This window comes from Eleutherodactylus coqui, chromosome 11 (genome assembly GCF_035609145.1).
Source record: "Eleutherodactylus coqui strain aEleCoq1 chromosome 11, aEleCoq1.hap1, whole genome shotgun sequence".
Taxonomy (NCBI): domain Eukaryota; kingdom Metazoa; phylum Chordata; class Amphibia; order Anura; family Eleutherodactylidae; genus Eleutherodactylus; species Eleutherodactylus coqui.
In genome coordinates this window covers 85,411,159-85,437,493 of record NC_089847.1, presented here as the reverse complement: position 1 = coordinate 85,437,493, position 26,335 = coordinate 85,411,159, and the positions used below count along the sequence as shown (strand labels likewise).

The window sequence follows — 26,335 nt, the reverse complement described above, 5'->3', positions numbered from 1 at the left end:
CAAAATGGAAAACCGCTTTCCCATAGCGTGCTATGGAAGGTATTTGCTGCGGAATCCGGAGGCCGACGCCCGCAGCGGAGTTCACAATACAAATCCGGTCGTGTGCTTTTTTTAATAGAAAAAAGTGAAAAAAAGGTTTTTTTAACTTTTAATATTCAACTTGGAAAAAAAAAACATTACTTTTTTTGTATATTTTTATTTAGTCTGCATAGGAGACTTAGGCCCCCTATCCACGGCCGTGACGAAATATCACCAGCGATATTCCGCCGCGAGGGACAAGGGGTTAGCGCTGTCAGGTCTCTGTGGTGAGCCTAAAAAAATGAAAAATTTTGTTTCTCCTACAGAGCAATAACATTATAGTTTCTCTCTATGAAATGAACTGGAAAGCCTCTATGGCGAGGAGTGGGGGGTTTATAGTCTTACCATTTTGTCTGCATATGCTACAAGTTTAGTCCATGCGGGGAAATCACTGGGTTTCTGAACAGCCGCTCTCCAGTAAGTGCTGAATTCTGGGGGCATGTCAGCCATTTCTGGATCTTTGGGCTCGTCCTCATCATCACTACCTGAACAATCTTCAGTGGTTAGGACATCACAGTCCTGGGAAGACTGACCAGAGAAGGACCCTGCAAACAGAAGAGTAGAAATGTCAAACTGTGGCCAACAGGCAAGAACTCAGTTGAGCAATATGAGTTATCAGATGAGGCGGACTGTGAGCGGAAAATGTTCCTACATCATCCTACAGCAGTTGTAACAGCCTGTATTAACCCCTTAAATGACGCAGCCCCCCTCCCCCCCCCTCGACAGATGTCTGAGGGCTTGTTTTTTGCGGGACAAGTTGTATTTTTCAACTAACACTAAACAACCACCTCCCTCATTATAAAGAATAGAATAACTCCGTAAAGGCTTTGCATATCCAAGTGATTCTGACATTGCTTTTTCACCAATAGAATTTGTTTATATTTATTAAAAGTGCCAAAATTGGGAAAATCTTGAAAAAAAATTGTTATTTTTTCACATTTTCAACTGTAATGTCTCAAATATGTGCAAACATACAGATTTTTGACAAATTTCCATCTGTTTACTTTATTCTGGACACACATTTGAAATTTTTTTAACCATTTAGGAGACGTACAAATTTAACATTACTTTTCAACATTTTGAGGAACATTTTGTTTTTCTACGCCAAGATTGTAAAGGCTCCTAGGTGTCAGAATGATAGATACCCCCACAAATGACCCCATTTAAAAAACTACTCCCATTAATATATTTCACTAGGGGGGGGGGGGGGTCGTGAGTATTTTGACCCCACAGGGTTTTTTCAGGAGTTAATGCAATTTAGAGGAGAAAAAATAATTTCTCATTTTTGCAAATATGTCATTTTAAAGACAGTTTTTTTATTCAATAGCGCTCATGAAAATGAAGATTTACACTCCAAAATGGATACCCCAGTTAGTCCTGTGTTCAGAAAAATACCTGTTGTGGCCCTAATCTTATGTCCGCATGCACAATAGTGCCCAAATCGAAAGGAGCATTAAACTTCATTAGTCTTTTTTTACTTTTACGTGATCGCCATTCTCCAATGGATAACAGTGATCACGGGTCCGGGGACATTTCATGCCTCCCGGCTACCTACAGTAGCCGGGAGCCAGGTGATTCCGTTCAAAAAGTTTTTATTAGGACAGGGTGTAGATAATATATGGAGCAAACCAATCCGCTTTTGTAAGGGAAAATATTTGATTATGGGCAATTGAGAATATATATATGAATTTAAACTACGCAGTAGCAGGCACCGTCGAATATACCAGAAAACAACTTGTCTAATTTCTGTATGTACAGAGAGACATAAGATAAGACTATCAAGAAGGTTGTATATTTGGCTTAGAAGCTGTACCAAGAGTATCAAAATATAACTAATAGGCAGCATTAATGCCTTTATTAACCGATAGAATAAAGTAATAATGAAATGTAAAGTAATTATGGACTGAATGTGTGTGTGTATATATATAATTATATTACATACATACACACAAGTCGCAGTGAATAACATCTTGACATAGTTACAAGTTGCGCAGTAGAAACTTCTTATCTCGTTTTGGCATATGTGTCTCTGTACATAGCTAAGAACCTGGTCATGTGGTTTATCTAGTACATTCCATGATTATTCTGTGGTGTAAGTAATAATTCAAACATCACATATATGTGTATATATTACATACATACATATATATATATATATATAGCGCAATTCTAGCTTTTTTTTTCTGATGACGTTCACCTTGCGGGTTAAATAATGTGTTACTTTGAAAGATCGGGCTTTTACAGACACAGCGATATTAAATATATTTTGGGTTTTATGATTTAGATTCTTTTATTATAAATATGGCAAAAGGTTTTTGTTTTTTTTAAATAAAACTTTTGTAAACTAATTTTCACATTTTTTTTTTAGTCACCATAGGGGACAAGAACCTGCGATAGTTTGATCACTCCTGCAGTACGATTATGATTTATTACATTGGTAATAAACATTGCCAGATGTGAAGCAATAATATTCCACTATTTATATGTGACATCTGGTTAAAACCAGTGCAAACTACTTTGTGGTGGATTTCTTTATCCCGTTATGACCTTTAACCCTTTCCAATCGATTGTCCGACGTCTAAAAACATTCTGATTGAAGCCTGTACAGCTCCAATGTCGGAAGACGTCCAGCAGGATATTCTTACTGTACATTACTGGCCACTCTGTTGTAGGGGGCCTCTCCAGCATGTCCCATACCGCAGTACTGGCTCTATCCAGCAGATGGCGCCATTGTATAATGGTAGAAAGAGAAAGCTCCCTAGGAAACCCTGAATCCAAAATTGGATTGCAAAGGGGTCACTTCTAGCGGTTTGCTTCAGGAAGTAGACAGCTCCATACATTGTGCAATGGCAAAGGTAGGTACTGCAGGATGATTCCCATTCACTTTAATAAGTATCAACCTGCCGTAGCAAACCGGGCCACCGCACAATGTACAGAATCGTTTACTGCAGCAAGGTGCTTTTACAGTGCTGAAACGCCAGGAAAGTCTGCTACTATAACAAACTTTCCTGCCCACGTCACTCAGATGACATCACTGCGATCTGAACCAATCAGGACCCATTAGCAACCAAATAGGAACAACAGCGCCTGATCTACAGGTTGCTAATAACAACCCGCTAAGGGTTTTTCTCCTGCTGGGTGAGGAACATAAATTTATGTCGTTGCTGCACAGAGACCGGCAAGCAGAGATATAAATTTACAGCGGGCGGTGCACGAAGCGGTTAAACATAAATATACTTCATCACCGGCTTCTCCATTCATTCTGCAGCATGCATAGACCAAAAGTGATTCATCTGCCTGCACAAGGGCAAACACTCCTCTACCGTACAAGTACGGGATTCAATGATGACATGAAGAATCATTCACACTAATCAACGGACCAGAGGAGGGCTGAGAAAAGATCTAACAGAAAACCTGTGCCTTAAAAAAAATGTTTATGGCAGCTTTTCCTGCAGTTTTTTATTAGCCAAGGCTGCAAGTGGATGCAGCAGGAAGTGCAGAGTCCGTCCTTTATACTTCCCACTCCTTTTGAATACACTTCTGGTTGTTGCTCTAAAACTACCGGACAAACCTGTGTGTGAAACCATCTTCAGGCCTCAGGCCCACAGACCTGGCCCCCCCCAGAGACCCTATAGTCACCTCTGCGGATCTGCTGCGAGCCTCTCGGCCGGCGAGTGTGCGCAGTGCAGCGCGCGACATGCCAGCGCTTGGCGCTGATGCGAAACTTCCACTGTGTTCACAGCAGAAGTATCGTGGGACGGACAGCTTCCATTATCTGCAATGGAAGCCATCTGTGTGATTTTAGAACATGCTGCAATTCTTCCCTGCGAGCAGGAAATCGCTGTTGCTTTCCGCTCGTGGGCAGGGGACAATCATTTAACCTAGCATGTCAATGGACAGACATTGCTGTGGAATTCGTGGCGGGTGCCTGGCCGTGAACTCCGCTGTGATACTCTGTCCATGAGCATTCAGCCCCCTTCAGATGCGCGCTATTTTAGCGAGAAAAGCTTGCTGCTAGCAGTGCTGTAAAGGTCCCGTGAATGGGTTACTTCCAGCTCCGTGAAGCAGCCGTTCACACGATCCGAGGTACGGGGCTGCGTGCTTTAAAGGCTCCTATAGGAGCCTATGGAAAGCACACAGCAAAGATAGGACATGTCCTATCTTTGTGCGCACCTCAGCTGACATGCGAGTTTGGCTGGTAGGTCCTATCTCTTATTGATTCAGCATGTCTACCAAGGGCTCACGTGACCGCTTCTATAGGAACAAGCCCTTAGAAGCTATGCAGAGTTCCAGCTGACTAATCTGTATGGTGGCAGTTGCTTTATAGAGGTAAATGCTGGTAACAGGTTCCCTCTAAAGCAGTTATCCCACCAAAAACACTTGTCATCTATCCGTAGAATAAGGGCTAAATATTTGATCCAACTGCTGGATCCCACCAGCGATCATGAGAACGGCGCACCCTTGTGTCCCCCAGGTGAATGGAATGGTGGTGCGTATGTGCGACCACGGCTCTATTCACTAGCCATGGAGCAATAGTCACGCATGCGCACCACCGCTCCATTCACCTGGGGACTTGGTGGTGCGATCTCGTCATCATGGCAGGTCCCAGCGATCTAACATTTATCGCGTATTCTGTGATGGATTATATTGCTTGGATAACCCCTTTAGTTTGCACTGCAAATTTTTATGTGGGACCCTGGTTCTTGAAATAGGTGGGAGTCCTATCAGTTGGACCCCCATTGATAATAAACGTAACTGTTGTTCTGTGGATAACTGTAGATTTCGGTACAACCCCTTTAGCTCTTAAGGGCCAAGAAGCAGTAAATATACGCCACTTGGTCCTTGGCTTTAATTCCTGCCAATAGCAAAAATACAGCGGGGGGATTAAAGCCTCTGCTCCTGCAACTGAGCAGGAAGAAGCGGGTTTTTAACCACTTCTGCCTTCGAATTCCCAGTATATGGTGCTCAATGAGCGCTACGTACTTAGGTCCCTTGCACACCACAGAGAGGGAATCTGCATGCGGAATCTGGCTCTGCCAGCAGCGGCGTCCGCGCTTACCTGCTGTCTTCTCTTTTGATCTGTACTACGGACGGTCCGCATGGCGAACCGTCGGACATGCACAGTACAAATTTTTTTATGTTAAACTCCTGCTTTTACCGTGTCATCCTGCGAAAACCACGACCTTTCTGCAATTACATTGCGGAAGGGCCGCAGATCCAATGGCTTCTATTGACTTCAATGGAAGCCGTCCGCACGGAATCCGCCAAAAACGGGACATGCTGTGATCATTCCTTCGCCTGCGGAAACCGCAATTGTGCAGGAAGAATCGATTTATCATAGCATGCTACGGGCGCTATTTGCTGCGGATCCCTAGTGCGGATGCCCACCGGGAATTCTGTAGCAAATATCCGTCTGTGGGCAGGAGCCCTAAGAAGTGAAAGTGTTTCTTCCACTATGCGACCCGGCGATCACGTGGCCGCCAGCTGCAGGGTCCTAGAAGACCCCAATCAGATCTGTTAGTGACTATTGTTTTTCCCTATAACTGGAGCGCCTATGGATGCTGCCCCAGCTGCAGTGGGAAAGTGTAAAATAAAAAACACAATGTGAATAACCCCCAGAGGTCTTATATAAAGTCATGGAGGTCATAGGGGGGGGGGATTAAATTGCAGTAAAACCAGCACATGGGTAAAATCCCTAAACATGTCTGGTCCTTTAGGCCTCATGCCCACGGCCGTGGCAGACTCTACTAGCGGAATATCGCAGCGGAGTCCGCCACGGCGCCCCCCAGAACCCTCTTACTCACGTCCTGGATCTGCCGCGCTGTTCCTGCCTCTCGAGCCGATGCGCACACGCAGTACAGCGCATGGCGCCGGTGTGCTGTATGATGCAGCCGGCGAGGCCGCGTCTTCATGCGATACCTCCGCTGTGCTAGAGCGGAAGTATAGCGCGATGGCCGGCTTCCACTGACTACAGTTAGAACATGCCGCGGTTTGCTTCACGCTGTGGAATTCCACCGCGGACATCGAGCTACTAGGTTCAATAGAAGCTAATAGCTCCGGGGTAACGTTGCGGATTTCCGCCGTGTAAAACGCAGCAGAAATCCGTCCGTGGGCATTAGCCCTTAGGTAGCCTGGTCCTTAAGGGGTTAATAAGTATTATTTGAGGTGTAAACATCATATGTTGAACAAAAACGCACTGCGCAAATCCTGCGCCGTCCTCCAAGAGTCGCCTCCATTATCCGCCACCATTACTTTCCCATATTTAAGTCAATACATATATAACTTATTAAAAGTCGCTGCATGGAAACGGTCAGCGAGCCGCCAGGCAACAGCTCAGCTTTGGATGGATGGAAAAAAACGTGGATTTCCCCAACCAGCCTGCTTAGTGTAACCGAAACACCTGGGCGGCAGCCTTACACTGTCCCCATTAACTCCCATTAACTTCAGTGGGTGCCATGGAAACAGCGTGAGTCCCGGGGAAGGCGGTCGGGAAACAGCCGTGATGTATGGACCCCCTCATATGACACCCCGGCCGCAGCACGGACGGCTATTGTGCTGCTCTGCCTCACAGAAGTCCCGTCCATCACCTGCAGAGCAGCCGGGCTGAAACCTCCACTTCTCCGCCATCTCCGCTGTGTGACGCCACTGATCGGCGCCGCAGAGTCGCCGGCTGATGACGTCACGCAGCAGTAGGGGGGCCTGGCGGGGTCAGACTGCAGTGTGCGATGTGTATGCCTGAGCAAATGCATTCATGTGGTTACATAGTATATTATATGGGAGCACTATAAGTAGTGTTTCTATAAGCAATAAACAAACACACATATACAGGTGTACAAGAAAACGGCATCACACATTCCATTCATTAGTAGCACAAACAGTATGGCCTCACGCACACGAGCGCATTTTTGCTGCAGAATCCGGAGCAGGCATCCGCCTTCGGATTCCACAGCAATAACTCGCCATAGCATGGTATGAAAAAATGAGTTTTCATGCACATGAACGGAAACCATTTGCGTTTTTCGCTCACGGATGAAAAATCGCAGCATGCTCCATTTTCTTGCAGTTCCCGCACGGACAGCTTTCATTGAAGTCAATGAAAACAGTCCGACCCGCGACTGTCTGCAATTGACATTGCATTGCGCCACGGTCACGGTCGGATTCCGTGCGGGATTCCGCAGGCAGAAACTGGACCTGCTGCGTGCATGAGGCCCTAGGCCGGGCTCACACAAGCGTGTTGGTGTAATGTATTCTGCGCATGGACTATGCTATACTAATCGCCTATAGGCAGCCATGTTACTGCTTACACAAAATACGCATGCAAGAAAAATCGCTGCATGTTCTATCTTGGCAGGTAGTAGATGGCAATGGGCAGCAAGCATCCAGTATGCAATATCATTGCGTACTGCCAGTGTGCCGCACGTGTATATCTCGCATGCTGCGAGATATAGCCGTGTGCACCCTAAGGCCACATTCACATCTGCGCTGGAATCTTCGCCACAGAACTGCATGCAGGACTTTTATGTCCAGTAAAGTGAGTGGAAATGAATCGGACCCCATTAGGCCGGGTTGTATACTGCAGTGGATTAGAGCTGTGAGCCCGGACGTGACGCTGCGTATGGCCGCCAAAATTGCACTGTGCATGACCACGTACTCGCGCAGATGGTAATGCGCAGTAACCTGTTTTTTTTATTGTTGTGTGTTTATATTTCCTTCGCTTAGCAATCACGCGGATACCCGCAGTCTATACACACAGAATGGGCTGTGTCGTGTATACTCGTGTATAAAATAGAACATGCCGAGCTTTATTTTCAGCTTGCGGACTATGCAATTGCGACACGCTTATGTGATCGGAACTGCGTAGGGCAGTGCAATTGGTTGGTTGTGAGCTACTGCATATCACACGCTCAGAGCCTGCAGAATCCGCAATTCAAATCCAGTTGTATGAGACGGGCCTTATAGTCAGTGGGGTCCGCCCGGCGCTGTACGGGTCCGTCATAAGACAGATCTTTCAGCCAGGGGATTCCCCTTTCCTGCTCCCCGAACAGAACAGGAAAACGGAATCCCCAACGCAGATGTGAAAGCAGCCTAAGGCTCAGTTCACATGGGACAGAAATCTTGCGCAATGTCCACAGCGGGACCGCACTTGTCGCCGGTTTTGACCCTATATGTTTACAGCGCTTAGTACTTAGCGAATTAAAGAATTGGGCTCCAAGCTGAAGGAAAGAACTTTCAAGTATGTACCATATTCTCTGCCCAGCTTATCTTGCCAAGCCTCTTGCTGAACCTGATGTTGCCAGGGTTTGCTACGGGCGAGCCCATCATGTAGCTACAATTCCCTAGACTCCTCTACCCTTCTCAGATATTGTCTCTGTGCCCACCGGTCCCTGCTCGCCCCTCTGTTATAAACTGTAAGGAAGTTCTGTCATTCTTCCTGGTCTTCACCCACAACACAGATCTGCCACAGGCATGGCTTTTCTGTACTTTTGGCCACTAGAGACGGCACAATCTACTGCCAAGCATGTAACAGACTCCACCAGGGAGGAAGGGGGGGAGAGCCAGGGGACAGTGGAGAGGCATGTGTGCCCTCCATTATTACAGGGAGGGGGAGAGGGGAGGTGTTCAGATTACAGGCATCACAGAAGGAGGAGATACACAGGAGGCTGCTCACGTGACTAGATGAGAGGCTGACTTACAGGGACAACTCAGCTACAGACCGTACATTGGTAAGTGACTGAGCTTCCTGTATGTAAGCCATTTGCTCATCACTTTTAAGATCAGAAAAGCCCTTTAAATGTATGGTTTACGGTTTGACGTAAGGGAGAAGAGTTCGTGTTCCTAGTGCACTGGGCTGACCTTTCATTGGCATACAAACTATATTCTGCCAATCATTTACATCAAAAAGCAAAGGCGGTTTGTTGTTGTCAGGTTGTGCTGCTGGGATCTGTTGTCACAACTTCACAGGTGTGGGATAATTGAGCTGGCTAGGTGTGGAGTTCCTGCTGCCAGCCAATCCTCACTGGTCTGCTGTATATACAGATAGTCCCCGACTTGCGAACATTCGAGTTACGAATTTCGCAAGATGCGAACTATCTGTTCTGCACAGTATGATGTAATGCTATGGCATTACATCATACTGTGCAGGGACCGGACAGGCTTCTATCAAGTCAGATCCGGTCAGATCGCGGCTGCTAGGCAGCCGGGGGCCTTCGGAAAGGCCCTAGGGCTGTCTATGCAGAGCGCCTATCAAGCCGTGCGCTTGATAGGCACTCTGCATAGCCAGCCCTGGGGCCTTTCAGGAGGTCCCCGGCTGCCTAGCAACCGCACAGCGTCCCGCGATCTCATCATGGGATGCTGTACGGGCCCCCTGAACGTCGGGTGCCGGCTGTTTCTTACAGCGGGCACCCGGCGGCAGCAGTTCCGACGAGCCCCGCCGCTCGTCAGAACTGTTAACACTTTAAATACCGCTGTCAGAGCGGTATTTAAAGTGTTAACAGTTCAGACGCTGCCGCCGGGTGCCCGCTGTAAGAAACAGCCGGCACCCGATGTTGTATGGAGCGGGATCCACCCGCGATCCTGCTCCATACAAGCATTTGTTCGACTTGCGAACAGGTTCCTGGAACGGAACCAGTTCGCAGGTCGGGGACCATCTGTATATGCACCAGCCCCTCTGCACGAGGAAGCTGGTATCCCTTCACTCTAGGCTTTGTTGGTACTGCATGCTTGTATATGTTTAGATTGTGTGTGAACAGTGTCTTGTCCAGTCTCTGTGCAGGTGGCCAGACATCAGGTGTGGACAGTCCTGTTCTTTGGTTGTCTTGCATGCTTGTCCTAGTGTGTTGGTGTGTGAACTGTGTCCTATCCTGCTGGATCATGTATCATCTCTAGGCTAGTGTGGCCCCTATGTTCCAGTGTGTGGGGCCACCTTTATTGAGGTGATTTCCCTGCTTGCAGGCAGGGTTCTGGTTCATGATGTTTCGTTAGAGAAGGGACTGCGAGACACGAGGACCCTTGAAGCTGGGCTCGTGGCTTAAGTGACTTGGCCAATTCACTAACTAATTCCTCTTATTTACTTAAAGGGGTTGTCCCGCGCCGAAACGGGTTTTTTTTTTTTTCAACCCCCTCCCCCCCCCCGTTCGGCGCGAGACAACCCCGATGCAGGGACCTAAAGAAAGCTTACCGGAGCGCTTACCTGAATCCCCGCGCTCCGGTGACTTCTATACTTACCGGTGAAGATGGCCGCCGGGATCCTCTTCCTCCGTGGACCGCAGCTCTTCTGTGTCGTCCATTGCCGATTCCAGCCTCCTGATTGGCTGGAATCGGCACGTGACGGGGCGGAGCTACACGGAGGCGGCATTCTGCACGAGCGGCTCCATTGAAGAGAGCAGAAGACCCGGACTGCGCAAGCGCGGCTAATTTGGCCATCGGAGGGCGAAAATTAGTCGGCTCCATGGGAACGAGGACGCTAGCAACGGAGCAGGTAAGTAAAAAACTTTTTATAACTTCTGTATGGCTCATAATTAATGCACAATGTACATTACAAAGTGCATTAATATGGCCATACAGAAGTGTATAGACCCACTTGCTGCCGCGGGACAACCCCTTTAAGCAGTTCCATCTGCTTATGCGTGCGGGGATGTTTGGTGAGTGTGTTGGCCATTTGTCAGTTCTATGTTATGTCTGTCCGTGAGTCCTGGTTTCCGTACACAGTTCACTGTCCCTTTGGTGTTCCAGCTATCGCATCCTGTGGGAATGCGATACCTTTTTCACGTCTGTGCTGCAGCTAGGTGCGCTCAGCGGATGTAGCAGTTGTGCTGGATGAGAGAATTCTAGTAGGGGTGGAAGAGCATTTAAATAAGGGTTAAGGGGGGAGGATAGACTCTATTGGGGGTTGGAGGGTTGGGGCCCTGGATAAGTAAACCTGTGTGTTACAAAATAAACATTTAAGGGGCTAACCACACTGCCATATTTTGCCTCCATGTTGTATGTGGAATACTGAAGTGTGTCCCAGCCTGGTTGTGGTTCGCCTGACCTGAGCATTATAGGATGCTTGGAGTTTGGGTGAGGAAACTGGTGGTCAGGCAAAAAATAGTAATGTAGTTAGCCACTATGGCAAATATGTGCTCAAATTTTAAAGACTTTGCATTTTTGAAATAACATGAAAAATCGGATGCAGCTCAAATTGTATTTTCCCAAATGCAAGATGTCTAACAAGAAAAATAGGCGAGCTTCAGGCGTCTGGTTACTTTTTTGAAAATTAAATGGCAGGTGCATTTGCAAAAAATAGCAAGTACAGCTGTATTTACCTATCCTCAGCCCTGGCTATGTAGCATTGCAGCCCCATTGATGTGCCGGTCTCTGTTGACAGCAAAAGTCATATACCACTGCCTGCCAATCAGAGCCTGCAGTTTCACCGCCCGTTCTCCTTGCATCAGTGCTCACATCCTAGGCACCGTGATGCCAGAAGTTCTGAACAGTGGTGCTGCAGGCTGTGATTGGCAGGCAGCAGCCACACGATTTCTGCTGTCAACAAAGAACAGAAGTACATCAGGGCTGCAGCGTTGAATTGTTAAGGATGGGAAAGTACTGCTATATTTGTTGTTTTCTCACCTGCCATTAGATTTTTAAAAATTCTCCGGACAACCCCTTTAACATCTCCTTTCACTGCCCAGCTGATAAAATGTGAGAGATTTACCAATCTAAGGGTGCATTCAGATGATCGGATATCGGCTCGGTTTTCACGCCCAGCCGATATACGGCATCCCTCTCTGCAGGGGGAGGAAGCTGGAGAAGCCGGGAGCAGTGCTCTGAGCTCCCGCCCCCTCTCTGCCTCCTCTCCGTCCCTCTGCACTAATTGCAATGAGAGTAGGTGGAATAGGGGTGGGGCTAAGTTCCGGAAATTAGCTCCACCCTGTCCAGCTTCTCCCCATTGAAAATAGTGCAGGGGGGTGGAGAGGAGGCAGAGAGGGGGCGGGAGCTCAGAGCACTGCTCCCGGCTCTTCCAGCTTCCTCCCCCTGCAGAGAGGGGCGCCATATATCGGCTGAGCATGAAAACCCAGCCCATATACGATCGTCTGAATGCTCCCTTAGCCCTAGAAAATGTGCATAATTGTGTTCTTAAACCCATCCCATCAGTTATATAATGTGTTCATGTAATCTTCTTTAAAAATATTTTTGCTGCTTTGAAACATGTATTTTGACATATGCAATGTAAACATTTACCTTAATATCGTTTTTGTCTTTTTTTTTATGTAGGCATCTCATCATGCCAAACTGCATTGTGCGTGGTTGTATCCGCGCAAAGAACTGTGATCATCCTAAAATTCTTCATTGTTTCCCAAAGCAACCTGAAAAAATCAAGCAATGGCTGCAACAGACTGGACAATATGGCATTGACCTTGACGAGATGGTTGTGAAAGTATATCTAGGAAAAATAAATGACAAATACAGAATGTGCTCCTTACATTTCTCAAATGACTGTTACCACCATGATCTTTATAGGAGGATTTTAAAAAAGAATGCTATTCCTACTATTTTTAATACCATAAAACCATCTACAGTTTCTTCAACATCTGTGGTATCTACAAACAGTCCATCAGTGTCAGCTCCATCCAGCTCTTCCAATGAGCTTGATGGTCTTTCCGCTCCACCTCCTGACAGCCAGAAAACATCTTGCTTTGGTGCAGCATGTACATGTCAGGTTGAGTACCCCGTTGTTCATTCAAAAGCTTCCTCACAACCCACCATTCAGCAAACGACTTTAGTTCCTGTGGTTCCTCAACATGCTTTTTTTCAGACAAGTGAAGTTAGTCGAAAACGTAATCAAAACGTCGGTGACAGATCAGTAACTATTGATACGACTACAAGCACTACCTCTGAGGCTACACAAATGCATTCTGCCTTGTCTGGTTTAAGTCCACAGTCATCTGTATCAAGACCTTCAACCTCGTTTCCTTTGGAAGTACCAATGTCAAATTCTGACTTGCCTTTGGATACCCAGCTCCAGCTAGAAGTTACATCTTCAAGTACCGAAACACCATTGTCTACCACATCTTCCTGTCCGATAATATCCTTATCCCCAGCATCAAGTCAAGTAATCTCTACCTCTGTATCTGACAAGTCTTCTTTTAAAACTCTGACTGTTTCACCAGTCAGCATTCCCTTGACTGTTAATGAAACAAAGCCATGCTCGACAACAGTTCTTCCAGTCTCTGGAAATGTGCCCTCTATAACACAATCGCAAGCAACATCCGGTTTGGCACAGAAACCACCCTCTATATCTGTTGTCCATGCTCCACTTAAAACACCTACTTCACGAACTGCAATCACTGATTGTCCGCCATCATCAAAGAAAAGGAAACTGGATGAAAATATTTCTGTATGCAAAACATCTATTAATAAAGGTAAATTTTATATTGTTTCAAGCACCATGCCATTGGTTCGAACATCTCCCCCGATTCAGAAGCCATTAATGGTTGACAAAGGTGTAAACACTGATTTCTTCACAAATAGAAGAAGTTGTTGTGTGGCCACTGACCCAATGCATAGGAAAAGAATTGCACAAACCCAAACTAGAAAAATATATAGAAAACATCAAAAAATTATGTGCAACTTACTAGTCCCTGTAAAAAGAAGTAATAGGTTGAAATCAAACTTATCTCTTGTCAGCCCAGAAGATAAGGGATGTAGTGACTGCAGTGCCTCCAGATCAAGTGATGGCGATGATGATTCCTGTGAAGTTTTGGAAGCTGTTAAGCTTTCAACTTTACCAAGATCTAAATTATCAGATTCTAAACGGGATGTATCTGTACCTAATTCTTCAGACAAAAAGCAAGCAATCCATATTACGGAAGAAAATGAATCATCTGCGGGACAAGCAACTTTATCTCCAACACCTTTGAAAAGTACCTGTACAATACCAGATTTTGACATCAATATACTGAAAATGGAACCCAATATAAAGGCAGAAGAAGATCAATTTCCAATCTCTAACTCTTCACAAAAACTCACTGACTTTGTTTTACACAATCCCAAAACTGAAAGGATTCCACCCATTAAAAGTGAACCTTTAGCTCCAGTTTGCAGAAATCCAACTTCGTGGGAGACATCGGCTGTACAAACTGATGATGAACCAGAGGACCTGAATGACTCTGCTTTTCATATTGATGAATTAAGTGAGGATGAAGATGAATCATTCTTGGTTCCAAGTGATGCAGAGGATGAAGATGACATTAAAGATGTCTTCCAGGACTTGGATTCACCAGTGGAAAATCCTGTTGAAGAAGAAAAGTATATTGTTTTTGAATCCTGTCTCAGAAAACTGATAATGATGATACCTTGTATGTCCAAAACAAAATGTATGTCACCACTTACACAATACAGAAAGGAAACTACTGGATCACATTTGTCAATAGAAGTACGCTGCAGTTCGGGCCATACAAGTTTACTGTGGGAAAGCCAGCCAAGACATGGATATCAACCACTGGGTAATGTTCTGTTATCTGCTGCGGTGCTGTTTAGTGGTTCAAGCTTTCTAAAATCCCAGCATATGTTTAAGTTGCTCAATTTGAAATCAATAGACAAAACTACCCATCATAAAAATCAATATATGTACCTGTATCCGGCCATCAGTCATCACTGGAAGGAGGAACAAAAAGAAGTTCTTCGATGTGTTCAGGAAAAACCACTTTGCTTGGCAGGAGATCAACAATTGGACAAGCCTGGATTTTCAGCCAAGTATTCTATATACTCTTTAATGGACGTGACTAGCAAAAAAATGTGTTCATTTTCAGTGGAACCGGTTAATCCAGAAGTGACTTTGGACTGCCTAGAAAAAACAGGATTTCAAAAAGCCATGGATGAGCTCCAGATTATGAATGTTGATGTGAAAATGATTGTTACTGACCGAAGTGTGGCTATTCAGGAGGTTCTAAAGGACAATTATCCGGATATCCTACATCGAGTAGACCTGTGGCACCTATCCAAATCAATTGGCAATGAAGTTTTAATGGCAGCCAAACATAAAGACTGTGAAATCTTATATCAATGGGTGGAGGCAATTAGAAACCATATTTGGTGGAGTTCTCACACATGTTGTAGAAACCCTGATTTGTTAATCCAAAAATGGAACTCGGTTATTCAACATGTCTCCAATGTTCATGAGTGGGATGGTGATAGTGACTGTAAAGCATGTCCTCATCCACCTCTCCCAGAAGAAATGGTGAGCAGTACAAACTGGTTAGAGAAAGATTCGACTGCCTATGAACAGCTCAAAAAGATAGTTGAAAATACCAGTCTATTAAGTGACCTAAAACGACTATCCTTCTCATGTCACACGGGAGAGCTAGAGATATACCATGGCACTTGCCTTAAATATCATCCAAAGACATTGCATTTCTTCATGGACTCCATGGTAGCACGCACACAACTGGCAGCCCTTGACCATAACAGAAATGTCCATAGGGTTAAGGCAGAGGTACAAAATGCTTCAAGTGGAGATGATTTAGATACCATGACACAGAAATTGGATGCCTGTAAAGGTCAAAGGTCTTGGATTACCAAGGCACTGTATAAGCCAATTTACCAAAATTTTCTTTTTGACATCATGAATGATGTCATAGCTTTTATCAGAGAGGAGAAAACATTTAATTGACTCTCCACTTTTGGAAAAGCACCACTAAAGGGTTTACAAACATGAGGTTATTATTGAAATTACACAGTTGCCTATTGATAAATTTATAAGTTGTTTTTCCAATCTAAAGAAAAAAATTAAAATAAAATAATAAATGTTATAACTTGCACATTTTGAAATATCTATTTTACAAAGTTGTATAGAGTTGTAATTATATGTAATATAACTACTCCAAGTTCTTATAGCAATTAAAGTAATTTTTCGTGGTATCAATGTTTTTGCAAACAGTTTTTTTTTTAAAAAATAGGTTTAATAAAATTGTTTCCCCACTGTTCGTAATGGAGATGGCTGCACGCGTGTGATGACTCTTCATTATGGTAAACAGAAAATTTCAAAGCAACCGAGACCTCTATTTTCTCTATCGAATGATGTTATGAGTGTGTAGGAAAAAACTCCAAATAGTTATTGATCTAGCCCAATATATTTATTGATTTATAAAATGTGTATTTAATACAGTTAGGGCCCAGTAATACCAGTGCTGGGGCTCTGTTAGGCCTAATGCATACGGCCGGATTTCCGCCACGTAAAATGCAGTGGAAATCCGCTGTGTTTCACTGCAGCTATTAGGTTCTATTGAACCTAATAGCGCAATGCACATGCTGCGGAATTCCGCAGCATGAAACTACCCGCAGCATGTCCTATTTGCTGCGGGTATACGCGCAGACGGCTTCCATTGTAGTCAATGGAAGCCGCCCGTCAAGCTATACTTCCGTTGTAGCACAGTGTCTTATTTGTTAAGTTGGAAAAACAGAAACCAAAGAGAATGGAATCAAATTGAAAGCTTTCCGTTCGCTTTATAATGCATGTGTGAATGGGCCCTTAAAGGGGTTGTACCACAATTGCAAGTTATCCCCTATCCATTCTTGCATAATCCAGGCTTGGAGTTTATTGTCATTTCTGTTTCTTTGTCCACTTACTTTTTTCGAGGATTGCCCACAGGTTCTCAATGGGATTGTGATTTGGGGAGTTCCCTGGCCATGGAACCAAAATGTCATCGTTTTGTTCATTGAGCCACTTTGCCTTGTGACATGGTACTTCATCATGCTGGAAAAAGCATTGTTCATCACCAAATTGCTCCTGGATGGTTGGGAGAAGTTGCTCTTGGAGGATGTTTAGGTACCATTTTTTTTATTCATGGCAGTGATCTTAGGCAAAACTGTGAGTGAGTGCACTCCTTTGGATGAAAAGTAACCCCCTACATGAATGGTCTTGTGATGCTTTACTGTTGGCATGACACAGGACTCATGGTAGATTAAGGCCTCATGTCCACGGGGAAAATCAGATCCGCTGCAGATTCTACATGTAGAATCTGCAGCGGGTCCCTCCTGCCCCGCGGACATGAGCGCCGAAAATAGGAATTTAAAAGTATTTACCATCCGGCGCGGGCGGAGAAGATCAGCTGTTCCTCACGGCCGGATCTTCATTTTCGGCCGGCGGATGAATTCCTGACGCCGGCGGCACGTCGCCGGCACGTCGCCGACGTGCCGCGCGCATGCGCCGGGCACATCCGCCGAGCCGAAGCAAGGAAGATGCGGCCGTGAGGAACAGCTGACCTTCCCCGCCCGCGCCGGATGGTAAATACTTTAAATTCCTATTTTAGGTCTCCCGCGGATCCGGACGGCTTCCATAGGCTTCAATAGAAGCCCGCGGGAGCCGTCCCCGCGGGAGACCCGCACGAAAATGGAGCATGGTCCGGATTTTTCCATGCTCCATTTTTTTTAAAATCCCTTTTATTGACGATCCGCGGGTATTTATCTACCCGCGGGTGGTCAATGCATCCCTATGGGATGCGGATCCGCATGCGGGAGATCCGCTGCGGATCTTAAATCATATTTTGCCCGTGGACATGAGCCCTAAGCCCCCTTTTGACTGTTTAGAGCATCTGGAAGAATAAGTGTATGGAAGCAGGAGTCACCAGAAAGCTTTTCCCCTTTTTTTCTTTCTCATTGGACTGAATCTTATGTATCTGCTCTCTAGGTGTATGTGCTTGCTAGTGTAATCTGGTGGCATAGATTTTTTGAGCTAATGTTACTAATTTATGTTACTGTAACAACACATTTATGCAGAATGATATATCCCCTCCTCCATGAATTGCGTGGCCACCATTGACAGGATTGCACTGTACCTATTGTTGCATTACATTGCATATGTGGCTGTTTATTCACTTGCCCAGAGTACAGCTCCCATTTGTTCTGTGCAAGTTTGAATTTTTTGGGTGTGCCCAGTAACTTTAAAGTGAGTGTACAGAAGTCGGAAATTTTTATTAGAACTATCACTCCTGATAAACGCACACAATTACAATCTAGTTTTTCATTTAAGTAGCAACCTCATCACACTGGTTATCTCAAGGTCAGGATTCCTGCTGCTCTGACAGACATATTTCATTTGAATCTTGAGCCTCTCCTCCAGGCACTTAAAGGGGTTGTCCGCCGCCGAAACTGATTTTCCCCCCCCCCCCATTAATGCCCTGTAGTGGAGAAGCATCACACACTACAGCTTTACCCATAAAAAACTATATTTTGCTCACCTTTTATTTCTTTCCTTCCCTTTATAAAGCTTGCCTGAAGGATTTTTCAAAGATGGCGCCGCTGGGTAGTTCCCATGATGCACTGCTGCCTTTCTCTTCTCAGTGCGCGCTCCTGATGACACCAGTCACATGACTGGAGGACCGGTGTCATGCATGCTTCACTGCTTTGAATGGAGCCGGCCGGCCCCATTCAAAGTAATGAGAGGGCAGGGAGAGCAGTGCGATCTGCTCCTACTGCTCTGACAGCAGTAGCAAGAGTTTCCTTCATCTCCCCGGCATGTCCCCTCATCACTGGACACTGTGACAACAGTGTCCCAGTGTCCAGTGATGAGGGGACATGCTGGGGAGATGAAGAAATCTCCTGCTACACCTGTCACAGCAGTAGGAGCAGATCCTGATCTCTAGCGGCACTTTCAATAGCAGATGATGGTCTGCTATTGAAAGTGAAAGTAGCACCAAACATGCTCTACAGACACACACATATGCCCACCCCCCTTACAGTGCCCCCTCCACAGTGTCCCCCTCCAGTTCCCCCCCCCCCACAGCCCCCCCTTCACAGTGCCCACACACAATGCACCCCCCCACAATGACCTCCCCACAGTGCCACCAGCACCCCCCCCCCCCCCCCCACTCGGCATCTGACAGCCCGGCCGCCGGAACTACTAGCACACCCCCCTTCCCCCGCTGCATCTGACAGCCCGACACCCACCAGCACCCCCCATCCCCCCAAACCCCCCCTTCAGGTTCTTACCTTACCAAGAAGATCAAGCAGCAGCACGTCCCCTGCAGGCAGACCAGAGCTTCCCAGCCGCTGAAGCTCTACTGCACATGCGCAGTAGAGAGAACAACCAGGAAGCAAGAAGCACGTCCCCCGACGTCCCGTCAAGACCTGGAGCCGGCCCGACAAGAAGAACAGAAGACTTGTCGTAAATATGGACGACGGAGGAGCAACACAGGGGGGGCACCCCTAAAGGTAAGTCAATAACTTCTGTTTGCATCATTTTCCATGCACAATGTATATTACAAAGTGCATGGAAATGGGCAAACAGAAGTAATGAGATGTAATGTTTCTGGCCGGACAACCCCTTTAAGTTTCGATGCAATTTTAACATTAAAAAACTCCTATTAACTTTCTCCTGACAAAAATCGCGGTAGCAGCGACGCGATGCTACACTTCTTCCAAGAAAAAAGCATCACTGACGCTACAAAATCATGTGTACATGGCAACAATATTGTAGCGATTCTGTAGCAGCGATATCGCTGTCGCCCGTGTAAAAGAGGCCTAACGGTCCTTTTACATGGAGCGAGAAATCATTCCAACGTGTAAACAGTGACAGTCATTTGCTTTAAAATGCAGTTAGTTTACATGCAAAAATAATCTTTTAAATGTTTTTGTCATTCGCTCGATGTTTGATCTTCCAGAGGTCTGTGCCAGTCAGTGGGAACAACTGAATGAACTTTTTTTTTTTTGCATATAATGACTTGAAAACGACAGAATGATGATTTTTCTGTGTGTTGTGACAATGTCTGCGTGAGGGGTGGGGGTCGGCGACAACACAGCGGCTCATTCAGTCCGTGTAAAAGTCCAAATTACTTTTATTGTCTTCAATACTCAGCGGTAGCAAGGAAATCCAGAGCAAACACATCAGCCACTGGCAGCACATAAACTTAGTGCTATGAAACATAATAAACACTTTACCATCAAGGCGCTAACTAAACAGTAGTTCCCTCACTACTAACACAGTGGCCTAGCACCACTACATGTACCCAACAAGGTGTCTGTTTGGAAGCGTCCTTTCCCATCAGATTCTCTGCATAGCCTTGCCACACCGTGCAAAATGAACAACGACTGATAAAGGAACGCATTTTCATTTGTCGTCTAATCGTTAATCGTCTGCCATGTTTATACTGAACAACTATCTTTCAAATTTGTATGATCCAACAATTGTTTGAGTGATAATGGTTACGTGTAAAAGAGTCTTTATTTCCATCGTAGTCTGAACCTCCCACTCTCGTCTCCATGATTTTTCCCAAACAGCACCAGTTCTCTGGAATGCGCTAACCATAATGAACTATTATCTGCATGAGACAGTTCTGAACTGAGAAATTAAAGGCCCATTTACACGCAAAGATAATCTTTCAAAGGACTGAAAGATTGAAAGATTTAGCGCTTTATTTGCATAAAGTGTTAATGGCCTTTAATGGTCATTAACTCTTTATCACCTTCATTTGCATGAAAAATGTCCTCCAGGAGCTGTTTGCAGAGCCCAGTGTGTGTTTAAACACATGCCCAACTGTGAAAACAGCTGCATTGCTCTCCCCGCGGCTGCCAGGAGATTGCATTGTTCTCTCCCAGCTAGTGTAAACGTGCCATGGAGATAACAGCCTGTGGTCTACTGAGAGACAAATGTGTTAAATCATCTTAGAATCTACTAGGGGTTCCCACTTGACATTGCTTCGTCCGACAGTGAAGTCAATACGTTCATGCCAGTCTCGTCGATGGTAGTGTTCAGTTTGGGCTCTGCTATCCCAAAGACAAAAGATAGCAAGGAAACTTTGTGAAACCACCTTGAAGACCCATTAGGAAAGCAACCATCTTGAAGTCTCCAATTACCTCCCAACCATACTGATCGTACTTTAGAACTTGCAACAGGAATTTGACACTACTGTACTCCTCCTTGAGATGTGCAAAGTAAGCCAGTGGAAGGGATTAATGAAAAGATTCAGACGTTTTCATTAATTGTGAACTGTATGGACATACTCTGCATTGTATAAGGACTTTGGCTCATGATTGTAAGTAATTTATTTTCTCATTGTGTATGTCCTTGAAATATTCGAAATTCAAAATCATATACTTTTAATTATCGATGTCCTGACCACAAAAGCAAACTTTTTTCAAAATGAGAGTTATTTCCCATTATATTTTACAATAAGTTAACAGGAACAAATAAACTTTTCTTAGACACAAAAATTGCGTTGCCTAATGTCATGTAATGAAAGTACTTAAAGTTTCAAATTTACAATGCTTCACCAGTTTCAAAGCTCCGCTTGCTGTCGGTGAATGATCCTAATCTTGCATATAGAGTTACAGTTTTATACATTGTATCATTATGTATGCATAAACTACATCAGTCCAAGGTGTACAAAGCAGAAATATTTGGCCTGCTGATTAGTTGAAAGTGTCTCTCCATGATTCACAGCCCAATATCGCCCTTGCAGTTCTTCTGAAAACCCCTGGATGCAAAGCGTTTTCAAAAGAAAGCAGGCTCGCATCCCTATGGGACTGAAGGAATCCCCCATAGCGAGGAGAGAGAGGGAGGTGGAGGAATAGGGGATCTCCTACAGATCTTTCCATATTTGGAGAGATGGGGGGGGGGGGGGGGAGCTAAAGGGCTCCCCCAGGGCTTTCTGAGAGGACGGGGCTAGAGAGGGTTTTCATAGTGACTCCTCCCCAGCCAAGAGAGGGGGCGGGGCTGAAGGGTGGATCCTTCTAGCCCTGCCCCCTCTATTTGCTAGAGAGGAATCACTATGAGAACCCTCTCTAGTCCCGATCCCAGGGAATCCCTCTAGCCCCACCCCCTATCTCTCCAAATATGGGGAGATCACTAGAAGATTCCATGTAGCTCCGCCCCTCTCTCTCTCCTCACTATGGGGGATTCCTTCAGCCTCGCAGGCTGTTTCGCGATCTTCTCCTATTGATTTCAATGGGGCCGGCGGGGGCTGCTGCTGGCCTGATTGACAACAATGGGCGATATCACTAAAAGAAAGAACATACTGCAATTTGTTTTCTGCATAGAAACGCAGTGCGGAGCTGTGCAGGAAAACATCGTGAATGTGAATGAACTCATTCAAAAGAATGGGTTTCATGTGTGTGTGAGATTTGTGTGTCTCGCAACACACAAGTCTTGCACAATTTTCTTGCCAGTGTGAAGGAGCCCTTAGGCTGCCTGTCTATGATATTCCGCCACAGGGGAGCAGGGAGGAGAACTGACAGGTCTCCGCAATTTTCCGCGGTCAGCCTATCTATCAGATAGGCTTATCTGATAGATAGGCTGACCGCAAAAAATTGTGGCAAATCGCAGCATGCCACGATTTGAATCCCGCGAGTGGAGAATTACTATGATTCTTTGCTCGTGGACGTCGGGCTGCGCTTTCCATAGTTAAGTCTATGGAAAGCGTTCACTGCATTACCCGCGGCCACATTATCGCCACGGATAACACAGTGACATATTATCCGTGGACAGGAAGCTTACTCTTTCTCTCCTGATCTGATATCAGGTGTGTAGTGACCCAACTGTATGCTGGGTGGTAGAGTTGTTAAAGGGGTTGTCCCGCCGTGACAAATGCAGCTATATACTTCTGTATGGCCATTACGAAGCACTTTGCAATATAATGTGTGCTTTGTAAATGAGCCATACAGAAGATATATACTTACCTGATCAGGTGCCCCCCCCCCTATATTTACCTGTCCGTTGTCTATGGATACGACAAATCCAGCGGTGTCTCTGCATCTTCTAGTCACGCAAGCGCAGTAACTCTTGCCGGCTGGTTGGGTCCTCGTGAACATGCCTGGTGCACGCGCATGTGCAGTCCGCTCATTCCATGGCAATGGCTTTACCGTTGCCAGCTGGCTCCCGCTGAAGAAGAAGAGCAGCTTTCCCTGACGGACCGTTCTCAGCTGAACGGTAAGTATGAAGGGGGGTGCCAGGCTGCCACTGGTCCTGCGGGGAGTGGGGGATCGGGCTGTCACTCAGTGAGTGTTCCCCTTCCAGGAGCAGTACCATACAGATAACGAGGACTGTAGGGCCGGTGTTTCCTGCCTGACCTCAAATCTACTATCTTGCCTGTGTTAAGGACCGTTACACATGACCGGTGACATTAACCTTTCAAGCCTTGGGTTCCAAATTAGTTCATACCTGGATGCATCAGAGAGGCCCAAAACTATATGATTTATAGTAATTAGCTCTCACAGATATGTAGAGATGAGCCGTGGCAAGTATTCAGCCCCCTCTGCTTAAGGCGCGTACACTGAATCTTTATTGACTGACTATAGTTCTAATACAGGAAAGCAATACGTCATTAGTCACGAGGGTTAATCTTATTGGGTTAGAAAAACATCAAGAATTGTGCTTTGTTGAACAATCAGCGCAGTAAGAATAAATATGTGAAATGTCCTTCAAATGATTATTCTCTCTGGTGAGTTTGGATGATCGCAGCGTCTTATCAGCACAATTTGCTCTTTTCCCAAAGCTCAGGACATGGGGGAGTTTTTTTCTGATAGCGGCTGTACCAGGCAAATGTTCTCGGATGAATAGAAAGAAAAAAACAAATCATTAGACATTGCACCGAATAACCTGCTGTAAAGTTATTTTTGCAAATTTATTGTTTCACTACGCACAAGCTTATTTACATCTTATAATGCTCCATTTTGTATCTAGCGGCCATTTTGAGACAGATTCTTTATTTTTTATGAACCTGTACTTTCTCAAATCCCCCTAGAAACTGTCTCAAAATAAACAATACCTTATAACTTCTACTGGGCGGGGTAAGGTTTGCTTTCCCTATCTCTAGTTTACCTATCATTGTTGGTCAGCTGTCCAAGGGCTAATCCCTTCCCCGAGAACTAATCCTAACTAACTAAACACGAAGACCTAGTAGACACAGAAGGGATCTACAACACACATGCTACTCTAGTCTAATGGCTGGGAGACTAGAGTGGTCACCCCTGCTTCTGCTGAGACAGATCCATAAGGGGACAAATCACTCTGTTGTATTATAGGCATATAGCCATCGCCTGGGGTCTCTATATCTACGTATACGGGGGCGACAGGTACCATCTGATCTGTAAGCTTAGCACAGGAGCGTTTTATGCAGGGCACAATACAGACAGAAAGTAGCAGGAGTATGATAAGAGTAACCAGAATCCCTATACCTATCTGCACCAAGAATTGTTTCCATTGTCCGGTCCATACAAACCACTCATCCCAGGGGTTAGTTATCCCAGAATTACGCTTCAGCTCTTCTGACAATGTGGCCAATTTCTTTATTGCGATAGTCACTTTACCTGTGGGGCCTGTATTATCTGGAATATATGTACAGCAAGTTTTCACCAATCATTTTACAAACACCACCTTTCTCGGCTAGCATCATATCCAGAGCCACTCGGTTCTGGAAAGCCATGGTGGCCGTGGGGCCCAACTGATCAGCAAGCCCCTAAAGTGCATCTCTTGTATAGCTCACGAACCCCTGCTGGTTGTAATATATATACAAACATTCTTATTGATGGTTACTATTCCAAACAGGGACTCAAATCCGGCCTTAACTTGATCCCTGGCTTTAAACTCATCTGGCACCCCCCTTGGCACTCTGATTGCATCTATATATATATACACATGTGGATCAAACCTGCCACCTGGTTTCAGATTGTGACGCTCGTCTGTAGGACCTGAGAGAGAAGCAGAGACCACAGAATGCGTTATTGACATTTCCTTGGAGAGACCTATGACAAAATTAACAAGAGAATCATTTCCCAAACTTGGCTACTGTGACATGTATCCTCCGGAGAAAAAGAAAAACTAATGGAAGACACTCAATTCAAGATTTACCCGTTTCCTTCATTGCCCATGGATCTACTTTCCCACTACTCCGTGGACGGTAGGGTGTGTGAAAAGCCTGAAATATACCCAAAGCAGACATGATGTATTGCATTATTTCACCTGTGACATTTGTACCTTTGTTAGACTCAATTACTTCCGGTACCCCATATCTGCGGATTACCTCATTCATGAGCTTCTGTATGGTTACCTGCTTATTTACTTTGGTAACAGGGTAGGTCTCCAACCTGAAAAGAAATCAACAAGCACGTATTCATACTTCCCAACAAGTGGGAGCTGAATGTAGCCAATTTGCAATCCCTGAAATGGGTAGAGCGGTCTAGGCAAGCGTTATGTGGCAAATTTACTTCTGCCCTGTTGCTTACGGCAAAGATCATGCAAAATTGGACAAATGATACAGCAGCTACAGAAAACCCAGGAGCCACCCGTCCTTGTTCAAGCGCCGAAATCATTGCTGCTTTGAACGGGGTGCTGGATGAGACAAGCATCGCCACCATGCTGAAGGAGGTGCTGGAAGGCCTGGAGTACCTGCATAAGAACGGCCAGATCCACAGGGATGTTAAGGCTGGAAACATCCCCCTGGGTGAAGACGGCTCAGTGCAGATCGCAGATTTTGGCGTCAGCGCGTTTCTAGCCACAGGAGGCGACATCACCAGGAATAAAGTCAGAAAGACCTTTGTGGGCACGCCATGTCGGACGGCACCGCAGGCGACGGAGCAGGCCAGAGGACACAACCTCAAGGCGGACATCTAGACCCCCGGTAGGTGTGTCTTTCCGTGCATCAGCTGGGCCATCATGGGGCACAGGGACCGTGGTAGGCAAGTTCTGTTGACCGCCCTATTTCTGCTGCTCCCATATTTAGTCCATTTGTCTTTTTTCTTCATTGCTGGCTTGTAACTGTAAAGTCTTTAGCATATCAAAGTCCAAGTTTGTATCAAAGTCCAAGTTCATATCAAAGTAGTCAAAGTCCAAGGTTTATATCAAAGTCCAAAGTTATTGTCAAATTCTTCTTTTCTTCTTTTCTTCCACGGCTTCAGGGCCACTGCCTTCACTGTGTGGTTTGTGATGGCGTTGCCTCTTGCTTCTCCGGTGTAGGAATTGGTGTGAGCTTTCCACTTTGTCACCGCTGCACCATTCTTAACAAGCTGTCTGGCCTTCCATGTTAGGCCGTAATCATGAGCTATGCCAAATGCATACCGGGAGTCAGTGTAAAAGGTTGCCATCTTACCTTCTACCACTCCACACGCCTCAGTGAGGGCCTGTAACTCCGCTTCTTGTCCTGAAACATGCGGAGGAAGAGCTTCTGCTTTTTAGGACATCTTGTTGTGTGACCACTGCATATCCAGTGTGGAGTCGTCCATCACCTTGGTACCATCTATAAAAAACAACTCAAAATATACATTGTTAACAGGGGCTTCAGTAACCTCT

The 26,335-nt window shown here is 45.5% G+C and overlaps 2 protein-coding genes across 3 annotated transcripts in view; one reads left to right on the top strand and one right to left on the bottom strand.

The window, feature by feature from the left end:
• LOC136582106 (pre-mRNA-processing factor 39-like) overlaps window positions 1–6,727 on the bottom strand; it is a 42,336-nt gene extending 35,609 nt beyond the window's left edge. For both annotated transcript variants that reach the window (XM_066582909.1, XM_066582910.1), the window contains exons 1-2: window positions 6,666–6,727; window positions 424–623 (exon numbers count right to left, since the gene is read on the bottom strand). In XM_066582909.1, coding sequence (XP_066439006.1) covers window positions 424–623; window positions 6,666–6,705 — 240 coding nt within the window. In that variant the 5' untranslated portion in view covers window positions 6,706–6,727. The remainder of the gene's footprint in view (window positions 1–423; window positions 624–6,665) is intronic.
• A 3,047-nt stretch (window positions 6,728–9,774) lies between these two features.
• On the top strand, window positions 9,775–15,946 carry LOC136582105 (uncharacterized). Its single transcript, XM_066582907.1, has 2 exons — window positions 9,775–9,787; window positions 12,331–15,946. The coding sequence occupies exon 2, from the start codon at window positions 12,341–12,343 to the stop codon at window positions 15,725–15,727; it is 3,387 nt and encodes a 1,128-aa protein (XP_066439004.1). The 5' UTR covers window positions 9,775–9,787; window positions 12,331–12,340; the 3' UTR covers window positions 15,728–15,946.
• Window positions 15,947–26,335: the final 10,389 nt, after the last annotated feature.

Excerpts from the sequence above, each read along its gene's own strand:
- LOC136582105 (XM_066582907.1), top strand. The coding sequence starts at position 12,341 with ATGCCAAACTGCATTGTGCGTGGTTGTATCCGCGCAAAGAACTGTGAT.